The 24,317-nt window shown below is 32.8% G+C and overlaps 1 protein-coding gene across 1 annotated transcript in view; it reads right to left on the reverse strand.

The window, feature by feature from the left end:
• Window positions 1–566: 566 nt before the first annotated feature.
• The window catches only part of LOC140671643 (uncharacterized), a 117,622-nt gene continuing 93,871 nt past the window's right edge, over window positions 567–24,317 (reverse strand). Inside the window, exons 3-4 of the mRNA XM_072903117.1 lie at window positions 9,431–9,488; window positions 567–7,393 (exon numbers count right to left, since the gene is read on the reverse strand). Coding sequence (XP_072759218.1) covers window positions 7,254–7,393; window positions 9,431–9,488 — 198 coding nt within the window. The 3' untranslated portion in view covers window positions 567–7,253. The remainder of the gene's footprint in view (window positions 7,394–9,430; window positions 9,489–24,317) is intronic.

The following is a 24,317-nucleotide window of genomic DNA, read 5'->3' on the forward strand; positions in this document are numbered from 1 at the left end:
CGTGCATCTGTGTGCGCGCGCGCGCGCGCGCGTGTGTGTGTGTGTGTGTGTGTGTGTGTGTGTGTGATGGGACTCGAATTAATTATTACGTGTGTCACATTGTGGAAAAGAATATCGAATATCGCGCGTATTTTTAGGGTATAGATTTTATTATTGCGTCTGTGTGTGTCTAATATAAATGTACAACTCGTCATACATATGATTCTGCTTAACTGAATAATATAATATATAATGTAATGCAATATGACATAGTTTCTCATATAATATAATATCATATAATATATATAACATATGCATAGTTTTTATGTATGTGTGTATATTATATATATATATGTGTGTGTGTGTGTGTGTGTGTGTGTGTGTGTGTGTGTGTATGTATATATATATAATATATATAACTCTAATAAAATTATCGCGCAGATCACTCGGCTTGATAGACGTTATTAATTGCAACTTTACATGTTCGTATCATTTCGTGATATTATCATCTCGATAAAAGTGACAGAATCGTTTGACACTTGTAGTGAAATGAACTTTGATTGCAATAACGCTTTTTTATCAGCCCAGTATCAGTTTTAACATTTCACAATGTAAAACGCAATATGTATTGCAAAAGTATATTTGTCTCTTATCTCGAAATCGATCTTGATCGAAGGGCCGAGTGATCTGACAGAACGATATTTTTCGCGCGATCTTATTATCGATAAAAGCTGATAGAGCTCGCAACGCGATGAAGAATTATTATTATCGAGAGCGCGTTGTCTTTGCGATATATATATATATATATATATATATTTATTTATTTATATATATATATATATATATATAGTAAAATCTTAAAGTACTAAGAAATCACCTATAAATCTCTGTTATCGTGTAAATGTCCGTGATGTTTCTGTGCGTCCTGTCAGCGTGTCTGTGTAGCTTTCCTCTTTCCTTCCTATCTCTATATAATTTTAGAGCGAGATGATTTTTTTTCGAGGTATTCGAAATTCGAGAAATTACTTTTGGGAAAGAAATATGATTCTGGCAAGTGTATATGTCAGCCAATTTCTCAATCTTAATTTGCATTATACACATGTTTTCCCTCGTGAAACAGGCTCCCGCGTCTCGGGAATTTAATTAAAATCGCAAATGATATTTAAGGAATCAGATTACAAAAAAAAAAATATGGCTGTTTTATAAAATAATTACTTAAAAATTGCACTGTAAAAAATTGCCTAAGAATTCAGACACATTTTGTCTGAATTTTTAGAGTTAAGTATTTGAGGATAATTTTCGACAATCTGTTTTAATTGTCATTGTTCTAAAAGTTCAGAAGAATGTCTGATAGTTTCTCTGACAGTTTAGTTAAATGTCTGACATTTGTCTTAAAATTCTGTCTAAAAATTCGGACAGTGTGTCCGTAAAAAAAAACTTCAGACATTTTGTCTACAGTTATTTTTGAAGGTAATTTTACCCAATCAGTTTTAATTGTCATTTTTTCTGGAAGTTCAGAAGAATGTCTGAAAATGTCTGACAGTTTCTCTGACAGTTCAAATGAATGTCTGCCATTTTTCTGAAAATTCGGACAGCGAAAGATTGACATTACGGATGATTAAGACAGATTGTCTGAAAATTCTGACAAAAATGTGTCTGAATTCTTAAGTAATTTTTTTATATAGTAAACGCTCGTCGCGAAGTCAAATAACTCAATTTGAAGAGAACTCTATAAAAACATCGCAGAGAATTAACTGTTAAGAAGAAGATCCGCAGGTGATATACAGAGTGTATGAATTGATTTGGGTGCCAATGTGTCGTAATTTACAAAAGATTATTTTAGACAAGCGTGACTTTTAAGCAAACAGATGCTTGATCAGCGGCTAATTATTTGAATCCAGCGACTCAAGGTGTAATCAAAGCGCGACGCGTACCCTCAAATGGTGATCCCCGCGTATCACGATTTTGCGATCGGGGTATTAATCGTCGGAGGAGGCGGGGAGGGGAGGAGGGTATGGGATGATTATCGATCTTGTGCACTTAATTATACTAAGTCGATGCGAGCCGGCGCTCCGTCAACGATTAATTCCGGCAGCTACAGCTCCGTAGCCGCACCACCAACAATAACAATCGACGTTTTAGATCGGCCGACGTTCTCGATAGACGGGAAATAGATTAGCTTTAACGTTATACCCTAAATTCGTGCTAACTTTAAGATAAATCTGCCCCTAAATTGCGAGAACAGAGTTGGTTAGTTAGTTACTTCGTCCCCGACGAGCAACACGAAGGTCCGAAAGACCGAGGATCGAGATGCCAGCGACTCGACATTCGAATACCTGATTGATGGGATACCCATACGATTTCTCGAATAGCGAATAAGATTATTCATTATTCGTGTTGTGTGTGTGTATGTGTGCGAATAAAAATATTTAATATTCGTTTGCGCGACGGACAACAATTATTCGTTACTCGTTACTCGTTTGACAACGTGTTTTTTTTTTGTTTTTTTTAATATTCCAAATATTTCAGAAGAAAGAGACGTCTTTCGGATGCTCGTGTCATCGGCGAGGGGTCGTTGGACGCTTTTTCCTGCGAACAGACGACAGATTATCCGCTACTCGTAATCCGTCCTCGCTGCTTATCCGCTAAGATGAATCTCGCTACTTTTTAGGAATTTTCTTTTAGTTTCTTGCCTACCTGCTCGCATGATCCAATACGCTGATGTACCGAGTGACGCAAGAGGAATTGAACGGAGTCAACCCTACGCCTGGTGGATAAAACGAAAGCCTTATGCTTAACGGAGCAACATATTTCGAATGTTATTAATTTTGAAATAAATTTAAAAAATCACTCAATAATCACTAAGTCCCGAATTAATTAATAATACATTTTTGAAACTAAGATTAACAACAAGGAGGACAGCGCGCGTCTCCTTTCGCGCCACCCGGTGTGTATAGATTATCCGCGCTTTAATTACAATTTATAAGGCTACTTAAAGCGGTTATACATAATAATCGACAACTCCACTTGCTCGCATTTTCTTCTAATCGTTCGTAACTACGTACTATATGTATGATGCACAGTATTTCATAATAACGATAATTATAGTAGCAATAGTAGTGGTAGTAATAATAATAATAATAATAATTATTATAATAATAGTAATAATAATAATAACATCATTATTGTTATCCTCACTGTGCTTCTCTCTCTGTTAAACGTTATCTGTATGTAAGTTAACCACGTTATTTATTTATTTTTAATCCACTTCTGAGTTCTCTTCTCTCTTTCTATTTCTTTCTTTCTTCTTTTTTTTTTTTTTTTGACGCTTATGGCTAGGAGGTGTCGAGCGATAGAAGTAACAATTTCTGTTTGTGTGTCGCTGCCTCCGATTCCGAATTTTGTGTATCGTGTGTATCCACCAGCTCGATCGGAATGTTCGCGATCTTTAATTACGCGTATCGTTGACAACGATTGTGGTCCAATGTATCGAAACCGGGTTTCGCGCGGAAAAACGTCGCCGTAAATAGTTCCCTTCCGTTCGATGCTCTCTTCTTTCTCTTTCTTTCTCACGAATCGTCCGCGAGTCGTCTCAGAGAAATAGGATATGTCAGGATATGACAGACAGGTCGATCTGTATCGTTGTGTTATGTTAAATTCACTCGAAATCTCAAAATTTTGATGAAGACATTTCAATCTTGTGCGGGATATATTCTGTCATAAAGAGGAAGAAGAAGTGAAACCGAGAGACGAAAGTTGCGAGCGAAAGAATGTTTGCCATTTGTCGTCAAATAGCAGGGAATCCTTCGTTTTAAGGGTATAAAGAAAAAAACAGGTAATTCTCTTTTAAAATAAAGACATCAAAAGAAATAAATCGCGTACTGAAAGGATGAATTTCTGAGGTACTTTTTTATTGGGCGAATCAAGAGAAAAGTTGAACTTAATGCGCACTTTTTTCTGTAAATAATACATCCCTTTTTTTATTCAACAACTTATTTTTAGACTCTTTTCGTCACGTCCGAGAAATATATATATATATATATATATATATATATTTCTTGATTTAACAAAATATAATAAATAAATATAATAAAATCGCGTAAAACTTTACGATGCAAGCAAAGTTTGAATTATCTCTCTCTCTCTCTCTCTCTCTCTCTCTCTCTCTCTCTCTCTCTCTCTCTCTCTCTCTCTCTTTCACTGCGTGCTTTCTCCTTCCCAGATAACAAAGTTTATCTTCCGAACAATAATCGGCTTTGCAAGGCTAATGGGAAAAAATGGGGTCACGAAAGGTTAGGTCAAATCCTTTTTATCATTATGGCGCTTTTTCCCCATAATAGAAGACGCGTGAGGCTTTGCATATAGATATACGGTACAATCGATAACATCACCGCGGCGTCATAAAGGATTATCAGGGATTAACTGTTTCAAAAGGATGCCCGTGAAAAAAGCAATGTTCCCGAACGATATTGACATCCTGACACCTCTTCGGGCATAAATAATTTATTAAAACATATATCACGGGCGCGGGGGGGGGGGGGGGGGCGGGCGGATGTCATGTTTTAAAAGCGTGTTTTATTCTTTTTAAAAATTTTCTAAAAACAAATAAAAAATTAAAAAAAAATTAAAAAGCTATAAACTCTCTTGGCTTTTTTCGAAAAATTGTTTAATATGGATGAGATCATCCTTTCTGTCAGATTATTTGTATTTTAATTTTTGGAGGCATTTTAATCTTTTCAACCGGGTCAGGCATTTTTTATTTTTTTCTTTTTCTTTTTTTTTTTTTTTTTTTTTTTTTTGTCAACCCGATTTTTCCATGAAAAGAGTTTCAAAGAATCACATAAGCTTCAAAATGGATTTATAATGAAATATTACGAGGTATTCTTGTACGGAAGTGGCCTAGAAAAGCGTGGTGTAATGAAAGGAGACCGCATGATACGTCGAAATATTTATAAAACTCGAACACATCGCGTGACGTTCGTCGAAAATTGATAAATCGACTCGTGTATTCCTCGATCGTCGCTTTTTCGGCCCGCCAACCCGATGTTATTAAACTCGCGTGTACGAGGCTGAAAGGGTGGATGGAAGAAGCGTCGATAAAACGCCCGACGAAAAATGGGACGCCGAAACTTTTTGAATAAATTCAATCCGAAGACCACTCCCTCGACGGAATGCCGTTCCTCGACAGAAAGCTGATCGGCGAAAACTCGAAGAAAGAAAAAAAATTGTTAAGCGGAGAACGATATGTATACAGGATGTCTCCGCACTTTTATTCGTATTTTTCTTGTCGTTTAAAGCAAAGCAGATTTTTCCTAGAAACTATATAAAAAAATTATTTTTTCTTTAAATAAAAAAAAATAATTTGCTAAATATCCTGTTTAGGGGAGGGTGCTCCAATGTCCTTGACCTTGACATATGTTGTCAAGGTCATCTCCCTCAGTAACGCTTAAAAGGTTTTACTAAAAAGTTACATACAAAAAATGTTAAAAATTGACGTTTTTTGCAATTATTTTATCAAATACTGGAAATTAAAAAAAATGTTTCAAATAAAAGTTGTAAGTCTCTTCAAAATACACGTTTTATATCCTATCCATTTTTATTATACGAGTGATAGTTTTCGAGAAAAACAATGATAAACCTCATATTAATTATAATATCATATATAATATTTTGAAGAGACCTACAACTTTTATTTGAAACATTTTTTTAAATTTCCAGTATTTGATAAAATAATTGCAAAGAACGTCAATTTAAAAAAATTTTTGTAACTTCTTAATAAACAACGAGCGACGGCTAAAACCTTTTAAGCGTTACTCAGGGTGACGACCTTGACAACATATGTCAAAATCAAGGACATCGGAGGATTCTCCCCTAAACAGGATATTTACCAATAATTGTTTCTTAAAGTAAATTAAATATATTCTTTTATTACAATTAAGATTTTGAATGATAAATCGTGGTTCTTTTTTTTATTGATAAAGTTTAATTGTTTTAGCAGCTCTGAATTGATCGATTAATTCGGATAGTCTGAAAAAACTATTTGGCCTTGCAAAAAAATAAAAAAAAAAATGGTAAATCGGTGCAAAAAAAAAAAATAGGGAAGTCTCGTGCGAATGCGCGTCTACAAAGTCGAATCGTATGAAAGCTACCGTGAAAGCGGATAAAAAACGCGATACGATGATGACTATTCGGCGGCGGACTATTCTCTCGAGCTCTTTGTCGTTCTCAAATCGTGAATGTTAAATATCATCTTGTTATCGTTCCGATTATTTCTTGTTAAAAAATCATATTTTCTGTCTGGAATTCTCTTTCATCGATCAAGATATCTTTCAAATACTTCTCTACATGTGTTATTTTAATTAAAAAAAGAAAAAAAAATATTATTTGAAGGTAAAATAAAAAAAGTATCGCTTTTAGAAAATCAATCTCGTGCAAAGATGAGATCTTAATTTAGAGCGATACCAGCCAAATGACGAATAATGTTTGGAAATAAACACGATACAATATTGATTATTCATAATTTTCTACGGTTTTTAAACACCAGCTATATAAAAATTTTTAGGAAATAGAGAATAATTATATATTTTATCTATATTCTTATATTCTTTCTTTTCTTTATTTTCGACACTTGACGGTATTTTAGTTTCGATATAAAAGAATATTCTAGAGAAGAAGAGTTTTGAAGGAATGTAAAAAGTATCGAGGTGCTCAAAGAGTCAATATATGAGTGCCGTATCCGCATAATATAAGTAATAGATATAAAGTTTTTATATCAACTTGGTACGAAACATTGTACCGGTGTTTTACCAAAATAACATTAAGGGAAATCGATCAATCTGTGGATGTCGACAAAAGCAACAGGTGTGAACGAGGCATATTTCCATCTGATAACTGTAGTAATAAATCTGATTAAATCAGCGGAATTCTTTTCAAATGTCACTGGCATGCAATATTCACTCTGACTTCAACTGTCATGGAAAATTGTTTAAATTAACAAGCATTGAAAGAAGAAAGCACGCCGATGGAGATGTGCTCAGATGTGTCAAAAAATAAATAACGAAACGTAGTCTGACTTTTTGGCGAGAAGATCCAAGGAAAGGACGACTGTCGACGTCTCCGCGAGATCCGCTACCTCGATCGTTCGGCGCAAACGTTTGAGACGCAAAGTGCAACTCTCAACACCCCTCAACCCCCGGTGCAAGTTTGTGTGATTGAAGGACCTATTGCGGCTCCGAATGACGCTTGGATCCTCCGGGATCTTGCGGGACGACGTATTAGCCACGGAGGCCCCGGCACACGAGAAGGACCACCAGCGAGATTGCCAGGACGAAGTACCCGCTGCTCGACGTTGTCAACGACGGCCCGGAATTACAGCCGTCTTGTTGGCAGCAATACGTTCTCGTGCTCCAGGCCTCTGAAACAGCCGGTCCGTTGTCATCTGGCATTCAAATATTACTTACATTAGCTGTTTCTTTTTATTTTATATTTTATACATGGAGAATAGAACCCAGGAGGACGAACTTCGGTTTCAATTGGGAGTTTGCGTGATTTTGCAAAACAATTGCATTTTATAAATTATATATAGTTTTAAATGTAATTATTTTTTTCGTAATTTTTTAATGCAAATTAAGCGAGAAAATCAATAATAAAAATTACATTATTTGAAATTGTCGAATTCGATCCGGAAACCGAGTCCTCCTGAACGCGATGTGACGTCATAGTGCAATGTCTGCATTCGGGGAGACGCTAATAGCGTTAAATAGCGTGAAATAGCGTCTCCCCAAACCTAACCAATATATACAGTGACAAGTATTTTTATTTATTTAACCCGTCGTCAAAGGGTTAAAACACGGTGTCTACTTCCTAAAAAACGTGAAAAACCTGCCATTTTTAGGAATTTTTTATATATGGAAAAATCAAAGAATTCTGGTGGAATTTTATTGAAACTCAGGAAATTAAAACAAAAATCTTTCTTTCATAATTTTGCTGTTATATTGTAAACAGTTGGAATTTGTGAATTATGTGTTTTATAAATATACATATATCTGTTTCTATTTATATTGAATGTCTTAGCAAAAGATTGAAAAAATGTATAATATATATTTTTTGCAATTTTTATTGATATAAGAATAAAAATGTTATGCAAATAAAAAATATTTATTTCACGAAAGTTATTCAATATGTTTTAGTACATTTGCAATATAGCACTTGAAACTTAAGTGACTCTATATTTTTTTTGTATGAGTGAAAAACATTAAAAAACGCATACAATAAAAAATTTCAAAACATTCTTAAAATATCCATAAAATTCAAATCTTTATCAAAAAATGTTTAAGATATTCTCCTTATCTGGAATTTTAAATAAAAATATCTAAAACATCAAGGAGTTTTCAGAAATTTTTTAAAATATTTGAGTAGACATCCTGTGAAAGTAGTTACAGAATTCTCGAAATATATTTATTTTTAAATAAAATAATAAAGTTATTTTAATAATTTTAACGAAATAATTTCATAAACTCCCGGTATTTTAATAAAATGCAACTCGCGAAATATTTTTAATTCTCTTCTTTCTTTTCTCTATCCCTCCATGAAACTTTTGATTAAACGTTTGATCACATTTCGCTATTTCTGATGACACGTTACAACGAATAATAAACTCCGTCAACAAACAATAATTATTTTTCATAATTCAGCTAAGAAACTTTAATATAGACAAATAAAAAAACTCCTCGAGAAGGAAAAACAGCGGACAAAGATTAATCGCGGTGCTTCTGTTTCAAGATATAACAAAAAAAAAGATCAAGAGAGAAAGAGAGAGGAGATAAATACAGACACTGTCGAGAGGGAAAAATATGAGGAAAGAAAAAGTAAAAGGCCTTCATCCATAGAGAAACAATAAAACGCGACCCGATAACACTGTTCGCCCATTGGGACCTTTAAGCGATTCGCACACTTCTCTCTCTCTCTCTTCCTCTTTCTTGAAAGTGAAGGAGGATGAAGAAAAAGAGTGCGGTGCGGGCGTAAATCCGAAATCGATGACGCGGCTCGGTTCGATCTTTGAGAGAGAAAAAGAGAGAGGGAGAGGGGGGAGAAAGAGGGATTCACATCCGGTATCCCATCCGACGCCAACGTCGGCGTCCACCACCTTTCAGGATAACAAACGTCGGCCCGAAGTAACCGATAACACGCGATTTCACAAATTTTTTAGGGCCCGCCGTTTTATCCCCTGTAAATTTCGCAGAAACAACCTGACGGTCATCGGCGACCTACCCGGTATCGAGGAATTTACGAGGGATTTTTAGCGCGACCGAAACGGTTTTGCGAAGATAGATTGTATTGTATATAGCCAGCGTGCGTTGTTCTTGTTTTTTTTTTTTTTTTTTTTTCACGATCGCGTAATAGACAGATTTATTCACGTGGATGGAGGGAACTGTCAAAGTTTGACACTCACCTTTCTCCACGCACTGGGTCACGCAGTCCCGCACCGTCGATCCTTCGCTGACGTATTTCTGAAAAAACAGGGATAAACGAAAAAATTATTAATATATAACGTACGACAGATAGTGGCGAGTAATGATCAATGATATCACGTCGTGTCATTTGCGGTTCTTCTCGCGCGACGCGACGCTCGGAATATTTTATCCGCCGGTGAAATGACATACACGCGTCGCTCACGCATATGGCCAATAAATCTGCTTTCGTTATCGAAGTGAGAATTACAGCGAATGTTTTATCGGTCAATATTGTTTTGCGCAAATTTCAGTGTGTCCTCGACATGGGCAAAAAAAGAAAACGCAGTATATAAAATTTTTATATACAAAGAATGAAATATGACACGCATGTGTCTGCGTGAAAGTTCACCTGCAATGAAAAAGCATCACATTCGTATATGGTTTTTTTTAAAGGTAATAGCTTACTGCAGTATAGTATAAACGATTGATGATCTTTAGGAATTTAAGAAGAAATATTATAAAAATTGATCTTTTTGTGGCGTTTTATAGGTTTTATTAAAACAGTAAGTGTCAATATTTTTAAATCTTAGTGCAGTAAAATTTGTTTTGAAAAAGATTGAAATTGATTTATTATTATTTTGACGTAAAAATATAAAAATGTTTAAATATGATTGATGTTTGAACAATGTCAATATTTTTAAATCTTGGATATTTAGTTTTTTGTTTGTTTAAACCTTTGCGCGTACTGTGATAAAAATGATATATTGTGAGGTAAATAAATTTCCCTTGTAATTGTCTGAAATGAAAAAAATTTGGTTTATTATTAGTTTTATTCCATGAGATATTTTTGGGGTACTAAATCTAATTAGAATTTTTTAAAAAAATTTAATATTTCAGTAAAATTGAAATATCATATTTGAAAAAAACATTATTTTGTTATTTTTCAATTTTTTCTAGTAAAATTAAGTTCAAAATTGAATCCTATAATGAATAATAAAGAAACAAAATATTTAAGATTTAAAAATATTGACGTACTGTTTAAATTTTTAAATAGAAGAGTATCTGAATTTTCAGAGATTCTTCTAAGCTTTCAGAAAAAATGATTGTGATGACTAATTATAAGACAGATGGTCTGAAATTATTTTCAGACAATCAGATCTGAAAATTCAGACAAAAATATGTTTGATTTCTTAGGCAGTTTTTTCCACAATAATCAGTAAAAACACAAAACGTCAAAAAGTCATCATTTCTTAATATTTTTAGAAACAAAATTCTTAAAAATCATCAATTTTTGTATACTAAAGTAGACTTAGCCCTTAAACAATACGTATGAATCGTTCACAAGGGCAAATTGCAGAGGTAATTTCAGAGATTCCTGTGCCTCCTCTTTTGATTGAAAATCCTCTTCGATTTCGCCCGCGCACAAGCCGAGGTCGGCGGACGATCAGGAACGACAAGTATGATACGATCCTTCAGCATACTCTGATTGGTCAAACGGGAAGAGTCCCTCGAAGCGGGTTACGTCATGTACGACATACTACGGCATGATCGATATTCGACGATTATAACGCCCTGAGGATGTCGTACATATTAAACCCTCCAACTAGGTTCTCTCTCTTTCCATCTATCTATCTATCTCATATCGGTCTTGCTTCCCTTCCCTAGTTATTAAACTCCCTTTGCGGACCAAGAATTTCCGCGATACACTCTCGCTATTGAACTTGAGCTCGACCGTCAAATGACGTGAGATTGCAAACAAAATTGCGCGAAATTCTCGCAAACCGAAAAGCGAACAATAAAGAATGAAGTGAAATCTTTCAGCGAAAAAAAATTGCAGAGAAACTTACCCCCTTCATTTCGCAGATAGGGGAACGTGGGGTAGAACGGCCAACGTAAGCATTGAGCAAGTTTTCAACATATTAAAAAAAAATAAATCGATCTTCTTTTTACTAAAAATATTCTTTGGAATATCTACTATAAGAAAAAACACAAGTTTATTACAAAATAATAGTTTAAATAGACGAGATTATTGATTTAATAAAAGTCTAGATTTTCGTGATATGCTTTTCATGCGGGTATAATGGACTACCTCCAAAACTTGTTTATTTCATTAACATCGATGTCTAAAACTTTTTAAAAGTTGTATATTATAATATGATATATAAAACATAAGAATATTGATTTTTAAATGATAACTATAAATTAATAAATAAAAATAATTCTTTTGTTATAATCAATATTTTTCTCTTTAAAACATGGAAAAATATCCTTTAATATAATAATTTTTGGTATTAATTTTGAAAGACGGCATCTATGTATACTCTCTTTCTTTTGCTAGTATAAAAATAAAAAGTACAACATTTCGTGGGCTAATATTTCATTAAGCCTCAAAACGTATTTATTTACTTTTGATCGTATAAAAAATTATAATTAATCAATATTTACGTTGACAGTATGAAATTAATAAGAAAAGATTATTTTAAAACATAAATGTGTTTATGGTAATAAAAAATAGAATTTTATCATTGTTTATCTTATGTAAATATATCGAAGAAATACAACTCAATCGCGGAGAGCACAGCAAGTGCAATAAATAATTTATAACAACCTTCAACTAAAAATATTGCCACCACTGATAACAGCACGCAGAAAGAGACACTTAATAGCAATAATTGCAACATATTTCATGACATGGTAGCATCTTTGTAAAAAGATATCGACTCTGCACCATTGTACTTCGTGGTGCCGTTCTACCCCACGTTGCCCTATTTATCGACATCGATTGGACGGATATTTGAAAAAAAAAAAAAATATTAATGAGAAGTGCGATTATTTACGTAGTCATGACGAAATAATGGCTAACGGACAAACGCGCGTTGAATTTATAAATTCGTGCTAAAGTTATGAAGGGCGTGTTTATTCGCGCGAGTATTTAATCACGGCAATTGTCCCGCGGAACAAATTGTTTTGCGATTCCACTCGTTTCGAGTGCGATCGATGGAATCGCAAATAAAGCGACGATTTTTCGTCTCGCGGGATTCGGCAAACTGCTTTTCCCAAAATCTCTATAGTCAGCGTAGAATTAATTTAATCCCTAATCGGAGAGGAGGGTCTGATGAGCTCGCTTCATATAAGAGATGTATGCTATTCTCCAGGAGCGAGTTTATTGTAGAACATTCCATTTTAACTTCTTTCTGCTCTCAGCTGAGATTACCACAACTCGTTAAATTAAGTGGGAGAAGTAAAAAGTAAATATTAAAAATCTTATATGAAATTAAAAGTATAAAAATTTTATTTTTAGATTTTTATAAATAGTTTTTATATCAAAGGAATATGAAAAATTAGATTTTTATATTGCTTTAATAAAGACTTGTATTTGTTTAAGAATTTTGATAAAACCTTAATTAGTTTCGAATGCTTAATCAGTGGGGCATCATGGTAGGTAAAAAAACTCGATTAAAAGTGCCTAAATTATAGTTTTCTTCAAATTATTATTTGTTCAGGAACGCGCTCACCAAACAAAATTTGCGGTTTAAATTCGTCACTGCGACGGAAAAATTGTTCCCGTTTTTCCTCTCGTGAATATTTAATCTGGAGACGCAAGTGCAGAAAAAGGGCAGAAAAATAAAGAGAGAGAACGAGAGAAATTATGGCGAAAAAAATGTGTACTAAACGACTACAGTAGATATAGCGAGCCAAAATAAAATGTCGCTGTACGCGTAAGAAAAATTCGCGAGGGACAGCTTCGTCGTCTTTTTCTTTTTTCCACGCGTGAAGGTAAATATACTTCGTGGCCGGATAAATCACGCACGATATCGGTTTACAACTGCGTTTTCAATCTTTGCGCAATAAGTTCTATCAAACCATAAAGTTTCCCGCACAAATTGCCCGACTTCCTTTGTGATAGCGAAGAATATCTGTTGCGATTTCCGGTTCTCCAGAAAAAAGGTCATCGATCGATTTCCTTTTTCTGTTCATTAAAAATATATAATAGCACATCCTGTTTGTGAAAACAGAAATAGACTAAATTCCATTATTTGTAATATCACTTTAAATTTGCTTTAAATTTCCTCTAAAGTGTGCCGAGTTATAGATTTTTCCTTCATCTTTGAAATTCTAATTTCATATCAAAATTATCAAACATAACAGACAGAGAAAGCATGAAAAAGACCCGAGTGTTAAAATTATTCACATTAAAAGTACGCTTGGTTTGACAGCTCACTGTCAAACTCACAGCTGATTCATAACTCATCATTGATAACTTTTCCTCGTTTTGTTTTTATTTCACATACGTCAGCAAAAAAAAAACTGGCCTCTGTTAAGTGTCGGAAGCGATCCCTTATCTCCCTTATCACCTTGTTTCTACCTTTAAGTACTTCTTGAAAGACGATTGCGCCCACCTTGTCACATCGAAAGTTGCCGCTCTGAACCGGAAATTGGGAGCCGATAATCGTGACGACGATACTGTTGGAACAAGGACGATGTAATTGGAGGAGAGGGAGAAGGAGGGGGAGGAAAGAGTAGTCGTGAGAATATCCAGTTCGAGGAATTGTTTTCCCGCTTATCTCGCACTTACCTCGCGAACGCGAGCTCCTAACGCGGAGCGTAGTTTGACACAGAATGAAAGAATTCAACGAGTAGGAGAATCGAATTTCTCCAAAAGTACCTCGCACTACTACACGCGCGCGATTACATTTCTATTTTAGAGAAAATTGTAAGATAAAAACATATTAAAAAAAAAAAAGAATCAAATATAGTTACATAATGGATTAGGATTAAGAATGTTTAGTACCTACAATCGGAGCAAAAAGTAGTCGAAATTGACGAATATATACTTTTCTCATATATCTTAGTATATGATTATTATAAAGATTGCATAAAATCTTATTATTTATTCATACCTAGAGTGTAGAAATGTATTTTCGAACTTCTGTTGCTTTTTTTCGGAGAATTTTCGTGTTTTTTAAATTATAATGAGGAACTTTTATCATTGACGGTACCTCGATTTCAACATTACAGCACAAAATTTGAATTATTAAAATAAAAAAATTTACTCGTACAGAGTAATTTAAAATGTCAGAATAAAAATTATAATAGTAAATAATGACAAAATATAGAAGATTTTTAACTATTTCTTTGATAAATTTAATAATTTGTCATTTCTCCGAGAAGAAAGAAATGTGGCTACATGATAATTTTTCATAAGTTGGTCAAATTGCAAATTGACATATGAGGCCGAGTCGCTTCTCGCTACGTTTGTGTATAAAGGCTTCAGATGAAAAGATAGATTATTTAAAATGTCAAAAGAAGGCTCAGCTGAATGCTATGTTGCCACGTTTTCACAATAAATAATATGTCATCTCGGATAATAGGAGGAAATTGAGAAAATTATATTCAATATCTTTTGAACTAGTCAGTACTTGATCAAAATTATGTGATCAAATATTTCCTCTATATTAAAACTATACTTTTGCAAATTTTGAATAAATTCCTATTATTATTTCTATTGATTTTAGCTCTTAAATCAACACGATCACAGGTTTTTTATAAGATAGAAAATCTGTAATTGTATCAATTTAAGGGCTAAAAAGGACAGAAATAATTATATTTATACTTATTTATATAAATAATTATATTTATCATTATATTAATACTTTTACTTATAATTAGATACACAAAATAATTATATTTATAATAATATTGACGGGTAAATTCATTGCAAATTAAAATCCTTATAACTTTTGATTGCTTCAGTGAATCAACTCTAGGTTTTTTTATAAGTCTCTGAACATGTATCAGAACAATCTGTGCAAATTTTATTAAATTCCAATATTTTTAAAACTAGGTACTAAATATCCTTAAGATAGATTTCGGGGATTTTGTTTTTTTTTTAAATATTAGACACAATTACTTGTATTCTTTTATTATAAAACTGTTAGTCCACATTTTCTTTCCCTTTCATCAAAGATTGACCCTTCAATTACCAACATACAGTATTCGTATCTTTTCATATATCATAGAAGTCTAACTCTGTTTTTTATTCTCCATCATATATTGATAAAATTTATATCAGTACGTAAATAAAGAATAACGTTCTCTTGGCAGAAATATTGAAATTTACGATTCGAAAATACACTCTTTCTCTTCACTTTAATAGGTTTTTTTTTTTAAACGGTGCATTTTTCCCGAAAATATTATTGTGTATAATAAACCTTTTTTACGCCATTTTCCTGGACGCGAGAGTCTTTAAATCATATGCATACAGATTCAGAGAAGCGTGAGTGTGAGAGCGTGATCATTTTTACAACGTGCAAATGCATTCCTCGCATTTTCCGTAGATCGGTCGAGAGGGAGGAGGGAAGGGAGACGGAACGAGGGGATGAGTCGACGATATTCTCACGTAACTTCTGCGATAGTCTCGCTTATACATGTGAGAAGTAACCGCAAAGTAACCGAATAACGGACAAGACTAACGACACGCGACAAGAGTGCGAACTACCTTCGTTGACTGTGGGATGACGTGGGTGGGAAGAGGATGTCGCTGGAAATTTACTTATGCGAAAAGACGATAAGTAGCGGCGCTCTCGTGCCTCAGATAACGAGCTGAGTGCTCGTGCTTAGCAGAGGTCCCGGTGAATTTATCGATCTCATTGACCCCCCATGATTATCATAGATCGGGTGGGATATCGCGATATCGTTGCCTGTTTAGCGAAATAACGGGAAAATACGTTCTACGTAATTAAATTTACATAATTCATATTCCTGCCGAATGTTTGCCCAGCGCGCTTTAATTGCCTTCGCGTCGATCGATTCGTTCTTTAAGCGCGACGCCAATATTTGCGTATTAATAATGCGATTTAATTATTCATTATTTTCAAGCAAAACCACGGATAAATACTTCGTTCACGGAATAACAAATCGGACTCACACGATGAATGTACATGTAATCTTTCAATCTGTGTAAGCTTTTATAAAATTGCTGTTGTACACTGTAAAAAGTAGTTGTAAAAAATAACTGCATTGTAAAAAATTACCTAAGAATTATCTAAGATATTAGACACATTTTGGTGTCTGAAAGTAAAAAAATTTTTAGACAATTTGTTTTAATTGTCTAAATTATTTTTCTGAAAGTTCAAAAGATGGTCTAAAAATTCAGACACTCTTCTGAAAATTCTGTCTGAAATTCCGGATAGTATATATATCTGTAAGAAAATTTTAGATACTTTATCTATAATTTTGTTTTACAGTGTGTAGACAAGTGTCTAAAGTTTTTTTTACAGAATTATCCGGATTTGCAGACAAAATTTAAAAAAAATGTCTGAAATTTTTCTTTAATTTCAGAAGAATTTAATTTCATTTCAGAAAAAAATTCAGAATTGAATTTGAGAAGAGTGCCTGAAGTTGCAGGCATTATTCTGAACTTTTAGAAAAATAACTCTGATTAATGATTAAAACAAATTCGAATTCTTCAGATTCTCAGACAAAATTTTCAGAAGAGTCTTTAAACTTTTAGACATTCTTATGAACTTCCAGAAAAATGACTCTGATGACTAAAACATATTGTTTGAAATTTTTTCTTTTAGACAAAACTTTCAGGCAAAACTTACAGACGTCCAGGTCTGAAAATGCAGACATAAATGTGTCTGAATTCTTAGACAATTTCTTATAATATTTTGTAAAAAATAATTATAACAAATTATCTAATTTTCTTACAGACACTGAATTTTCAGATAAAATTTTCAAAAGAATTGACCTTCTGAATTTTCAAACATTTTTCTGAAATTTCACAAAAATGATTCTAATTAAGATATGTTGTCTGTAATTACTTTCAGATAGCCAGATTTGAAAATTTATACAAAAATATGTCTAAATTGAGTCAAAAGGATTAATTTTATATTTGCCTCAGGAAATTTTATTTTAATCTGCTTGATGTATCAAATTTTCTTCCGTAACAACATTTTGCGACATGTCGGTTAATAGTTGCTATCTCAAAGCAGACGGAGATGCACCGCGAGACACGACCTACTTTCGGAGAGCTATTCATTAGAAAATCACCTAATGACGTAATGCAATAATATAACATTGTTGCCCTATTTGGCCGCGAATATTGCGTTCTTTCTCCCGGGTTAGTGTGCGGAAATTACGGAGTACAGCTCCCAATAATAAATGATATTCAGTTGCGCTACGTTATGACATTGCGGAAAGAGAATGATGATACCCCGGAAACGAAGTACTTTCTTTACCCCTCCCCCCCCCCCTCCGGACATAGCAGAACGATAAAAGGTGGCTTATCATCGCACGATGACGTGACATAAATGACGTTGCGATCTGAAATTGCATAAGATGGATGCCACATATCAAATGCGCGTATATAAAATAATGAACAGAGAAAAGAAAAATACAAAGACACTACGATTTAATTCAGACCTTTTATTACGAAATAAAATTCAAGAGAAAAGGGAATTTTTCTTAAGAAAATACATTGATTGGAAAACATTTTCTTTAACCTTTCGCAGAGATGTATAATTTCTTTTAAGTACATCACTGGTTTAAATTAATTTAATTGATGGTGAAAATAAATTAAAAATTGATTTAAATTAATTTTGACGGAATTGAATTTATTTAAAAAGGATCGCGTTTAGAAGTGACAAAATAATGAGCGGAGACTAATAAAGCGCCATGCTCTCTCGAGTTAGATAATAATTGGAGAGAGAGAGAGAGAGAGAGAGAGAGAGAGAGCAGAAATCGAGAATAGAATTATCTAGGCGAAAGACGTGATAGGAGTTTAAGACAGGGTTGGCAGATAGCGAGACGACGAGAGTCCGTGATGTTGAAACTGCTTAAGTAGTTTAGTTGCGCTGAAACCTTCATACGTTGTACGACATATACCATATACAGTGAACTCAACGGATCCCTTTTACTTGTCAGTTACACAGATTACGTTAATATAATGATATTAAGGTATTACACATTTCATTATATAATGCGATTTATTTATTTTATGATTAATTTATTTATAATGAAATTTTTTCTATAAAATTATAGAGAGTCAAATATAATAGATGATAACTTCGATTAATAATAAGTATTCGATTCTTGAAGGTAAAAAAAGAATTTTGTATAACAATACGGTCCGTTTAGTAAGTGCCTTTGCGTATTTCTCGAAGCAACTATTGTTTTCGTATTTGATAATGAAAAAAAAAGACACTCAGCCGCGAAGTGGAAACGCGATCGTAAAGAGCGTCGAATAAACTCGGAGAAACGAAGGTAAACGATTGTTTCGACGGAAACAAATGGTAGAAGGGGAAGCATCTACTTTTATCTGACATGCAAAGGAGCGTGAGGGAGGTGATTTTATCGATAAGACGAGTATAACTGTCGCGTCGCGCGCGCAAACAAAACAATATGTGTGTCTCTGATAAAAACTGCAAAGTGCGAAACTCTCTTTCTTTCAAAAATATTATTCCGTTTTTTAAAATTGGACACGTTCGCGAATTTATAATTTGTACTTTGTACATTAAATATATTATATTTTATGGTACATTAAATTATTATTTTGTCTTTATTTTATAAGAAATTAAATTAAAAAATATTTATTATTGTGTATTAAGGATGTTTAGCACCTACAATCGGAGCAAAAAGTAATCGAAATTGACGAATATATACTTTTCTCATATATCTTAGTATATGATTATTATAAAGATTGCATAAAATCTTATTATTTATTTATAGCTAGAGTGTAGAAATGTATTTTCGAACTTCTGTTGCTTTTTTTCGGAGAATTTTCGTGTTTCTTAAATTATAATGAGAAACTTTTATCATTGACGGTACCTCGATTTCAACATTACAGCACAAAATTTGAATTATAAAAATAAAAGAATTTACTCGTACAGAGTAATTTAAATTGTCAGAATAAAAATTATAATAGTGAATAATGACAAAATATAGAAGATTTTTAACTATTTCTTTGATAAATTTAATAATTTGTCATTTCTCCGAGAAGAAAGAAATGTGTGGCAACATGGTAATTTTTCATAAGTTGGTCAAATTGCAAATTGACATATGAGGCCGAGTCGCTTCTCGCTTATACGTTTGTATATAGAGGCTTCAGATGAAAAGATAGATTATTTAAAATGTCAAAAGAAGCCTTAGCTGAATGCTATGCTTCTCACGTTTTCACATTAAATAATATGTCATCTCGGATAATAGGACGAAATTGAGAAAATTATATTCAATATCTTTCGAACTAGTCAGTACTTGACCAAAATTATGTGATCAAATATTTCCTCTATATTTAAACTATATTTTTGCAAATTTTGAATAAATTTCTATTATTATTTCTATCTATTTTAGCTCTTAAATCAACACGATCTCAGGTTTTTTATAAGATAGAAAATCTGTAATCGTATCAATTTAAGGGCTAAAAAGGACAGAAATAAATATATTAATACTTATTTATATAAATAATTATATTTATAATTATATTAATACTTTTACTTATAATTGGATTCACAAAATAATTATATTTATAATAATATCGACGAATAAATTCATTGAAAATTAAAATCTTTATAACTTTTGATTCAGTGAATCAACTCCAGGTTTTTTATAAGTCTCTGAACATGTATCAGAAGAATCTGTGCAAATTTTAATAAACTCCTATATTTTTAATTAATTTTTGTCACCTCTTAATTAAGTTTTACTTTGAAAGGTCTATCCTTTCCTTATGAAATTCTAAAAAGATCCCTACTTTCGTTCCGACCGATTGAAAACCAAACGAAAATGAATTCAAGTAATTCGCGTGCCACATTTTTCAAATATCAACAGAGATATCATTCCGCGAATGGTACGCGCGGAACGTTAACGATGCGACTAACTCTAACGGGTGGAGAGAAAAAAAAAGTGGATAAATAAAAGCAATTGGTGCACGAATGACCTGATGGGTAACGAGACGGCACTCGGGCGGAAAAAAAGCGCGCGTCGAGCGAGCTGGTGACGATATCAATCTGGCAAGCCCGTTTGATCCGTTTTCCTCCCCTCCTCCCCCCTCTCTTCTTTCCCTTTTTCGCTAACGTGCTTTTTTTCACCGCAATAGAAGATGGTGCAACCGCGTCGCAAAATGCAGGCAGCTCAACGCAAATCGAGTGTCATCCATCCCTCGGGGGGGGGGGGGGTGAGGAAAGGGGGAGGGGGAGGACGGTTTATCTTGTTTTCGCGTATGTGTCATACGCCATAAAGCAGGAAGAAGTGCGCTCGACGGTGAATACTCGGTTAAATGCCCACCGTTCAGCGATCCGTCATTGCGTCTCGTTTTTTGGAGTATGCTTTCTCTCTCTCTCCCTTTTTTATTTTCGTCACCGTTCGATTTTCGCACGCTAAATCACACGTATGTGTAATAGAACTGATTTTATATGGCACAGAGATCGATCTCGCCGCTATTGATAAGGCCCTTTCCAAACGCAGACTATTGAAAGTAACTATTTAAATAACTTGCTTTGTAATTTAAATATTATTTGAAAATTTATTTTTTTATGAAACGTTAATAGATATAAATAAAAAGGAAAAATATTTCTTTAAAATCATTGCAATAATTGAAATTATTGAAATAATAATTTGAAATTTTATTTTAAATAATATTTAAATATTTAATAAGTTTCCAAATTTGTATTAATTATATATAATGTAAAAAATTGCTTAAGAATTTAAATCTGCATTTTCAGATCTGAATGTTATTTCAGATAATTTGTTTTTAATCATCAGAGTCATTTTTCTGAAAATTCAGAAAAGTGTCTGAAAATTTGTATGTTTGTAAGAAAACTTTAAATACTTTGTCTGCAGTTATTTTTTGCAGTAAATATTAATTTTTTATTATTTCAAATATCAAGTAAATTATTATTTTACATATTAATTAATTCAATAGGAAAAAATAAAATAAATAAATAGATAAATTAGTCCTGGAATGTTTTCTTTACTCTCAAATATGTATTATCTTTATTTTGTCCACGTTTATTCTAGATTTACACGTTATTTTGTCGCAAAAAAACGTGGCATGTATGATGTATGGCTCCATCGGGATCAATTAACACGTGATGTTTTTTTTTTCTTTTTTGAACGATGATACTCGTCACACAAGTCGCTGTGAGTTGTTGCAATAAGAGCTTTGAGAACGATAACGCGCGATGTTAATGTCAAGTTGAGTTTGTGACATTAATGTACTGGCCCTCCCACGTGGAAATGGGATAATGAAGTGTTATAATACCTGAGACGAGATGCGCTTCAGTATTTATAACAGCCGGTAACTTGGAGGTTTGTTATGTATGTTTGCTGATACAGATAACGTCATCGTTATAACAGCAGCGAGTCATTAACCACCTTATCGTTCCCCTCTTATACATCAGCTGTGTTTTCTTCGCAAGCGGGACAAGATGTGGAGAATTTTCTTTAAAAAAGATGCGCTGACCCGTAAAATTGCGAATTCTAACAAGGAGAGAGGCCGTGAAATTAATGACGCGTCATCATGTCGATAGCACATTTAAGGGTAACTTGTTTACGGCTTCGTGAAAATTTCACGTTAAAATCCATTTAACACGTTGCGATATCGCGAGAGAGATTAAGGATGTTTAGTACCTATTTTTAAAAATATAGGAATTTAATAAAATTTGCACAGATTCTTTTGATACATGTTCAAAAACTTATAAAAAACCTGGAGTTAATTCACTGAAGCAATCAAAAGTTATAAGGATTTTCATTTGCAATGAATTTACCCGTCGATATTATTATAAATATAATTATTTTGTGGAGTTAATTATAAGTAAAAGTATTAACATAATTATAAATATAATTATTTATATAAATATGTATAAATATCATTATTTCTGTCCTTTTTAGTCCTTAAATTGATACGATTACAGATTTTCTATCTTATAAAAAAACCTGTGATCGTGTTGGTTTAAGAGCTAAAATCGATAGAAATAATAATAGGAATTTATTCAAAATTTGCAAAAGTATAGTATAAATATAGAGGAAATATTTGATCACATAACTTTGCTCAAGTACTGACTAGTTCAAAAGATATTGAATATATAATTTTCTCAATTTCCTCCTATTATCCGAGATGACATATTATTTATTGTGAAAACGTGGCAACATAATATTTAGCTGAGTCTTCTTTTGACATTTTAAATAACCTATCTTTTCATCTGAAGAAGCCTTTATATACAAACGTGTAAGCGAGAAGCGACTCGGCCTCATATGTCAATTTGCAATTTGACCAACTTATGAAAAATTACCATGTTGTCACATTTCTTTCTTTTCGGAGAAATGATAAATTATTAAATTTATCAAAGAAATAGTTAAAAATTTTCTATATTTTGTCATTATTTATTATTATAATTTTTATTCTGACATTTTAAATTACTCTGTACGAGTAAATTCTTTTATTTTTATAATTCAAATTTTGTGCTGTAATGGTGAAATTGAGGTACCGTCAATGATAAAAGTTATGAATAAATAATAAGATTTTATGCAATCTTTATACTAATCATATATTAAGATATATGAGAAAAGTATATATTCGTTAATTTCGACTACTTTTTGCTCCGATTGTAGGTGCTTAAATCATAAAACATCCTTAATACGGAAGTTAAATAGAATTTTTCTGCAAATATATATATATATATATATATAAAATTATCGAAATATTTGTTTATACGTGACCTATAGTGTTATCCGTTCAGATAATGAGATTAGCCCAGAAACATTCGCGATACTAAGTTAAGATACGACTTCTAACGCTGATGTGCTACCGCTGATGACTGTAACTACTAGCTGACCGATTTAATCGCGAGTGTTTCTACTGCGCGCCAGCTGATCGCTGTTGTACGCTACTTCCATCGGAATCGATTCTTTCTTGGCATTATTTATAAATGTGATAGTTGAAACAACAATGTTTTAGTTTATAAAATATAGAAGAGCAAAAGTTTAATTTGCATGAATAATTAAAAATTAATTAAAATTTATAAATAATAGTCAAAGTCATATTAAATTTGTTGCGTAAAAAGATGTCATTATATCAACTATTTTTGCCACAAAGTTACATTATTGGCAAAAAAAAATATCGTAATAGATTATTTATATGCGATATTTTTTCTCTAAAAATTTAGTTATATAAATAGTGGAATATAATATATAATATAAATAATATGTACATATAATATATATAATATAATACATAACATAAATAATGTAATATGTAAATATAATAATATAATATATAAATTTAATATAGCGGAATATAATATATAAATAATATAAGATATGAAACTTTTTATGTTTCAAAAAGATAATATACATGCGGAATCTACTCTATTCAGCGACTTAAAATATAGCGGCCATAGAAAGCACGTTCGTGTGTATTTCAATGCATTGCAAAGTGCGATTGAAAAAGGAAAATTTAATATAGCAAAGAGTACGGCTGACTCTAAATGATAAGCAATTTAAATCGCGAAGCATTACGAGGATTTATCGTGCGGCGTAATATCGGTGCGTGTGCGGCGCACGCGTTGCGGCCGCGTATCTCAAATATGTACATATTCCGTAGTGTAAATGCAACGACGTCCCCCGTGACAAATGCGCGCAATATCCTAGAAAATGCGAGCGGGGAAGATGGTGCGGTTATTCAGTTTAAAAGTGTTCGGGTGAAGAAATGCAATCTTTGCCTGTCATGCGCATCGATTTGGAATCGACCTGAATCGATTAAATCGAATTTCCCTTCAAAATACGTTTTGAATACATTTTCTCTTTTGCCTATGTTTACTCAGCAAAATTATGATTTTATTTTTAAACTTGTGTTTCTTCATGAAAACTTTTCGTGTGCGATTGCAAATA

The sequence above is a fragment of the Anoplolepis gracilipes genome, chromosome 12 (genome assembly GCF_047496725.1).
Source record: "Anoplolepis gracilipes chromosome 12, ASM4749672v1, whole genome shotgun sequence".
NCBI classification, from domain to species: Eukaryota; Metazoa; Arthropoda; class Insecta; order Hymenoptera; family Formicidae; genus Anoplolepis; species Anoplolepis gracilipes.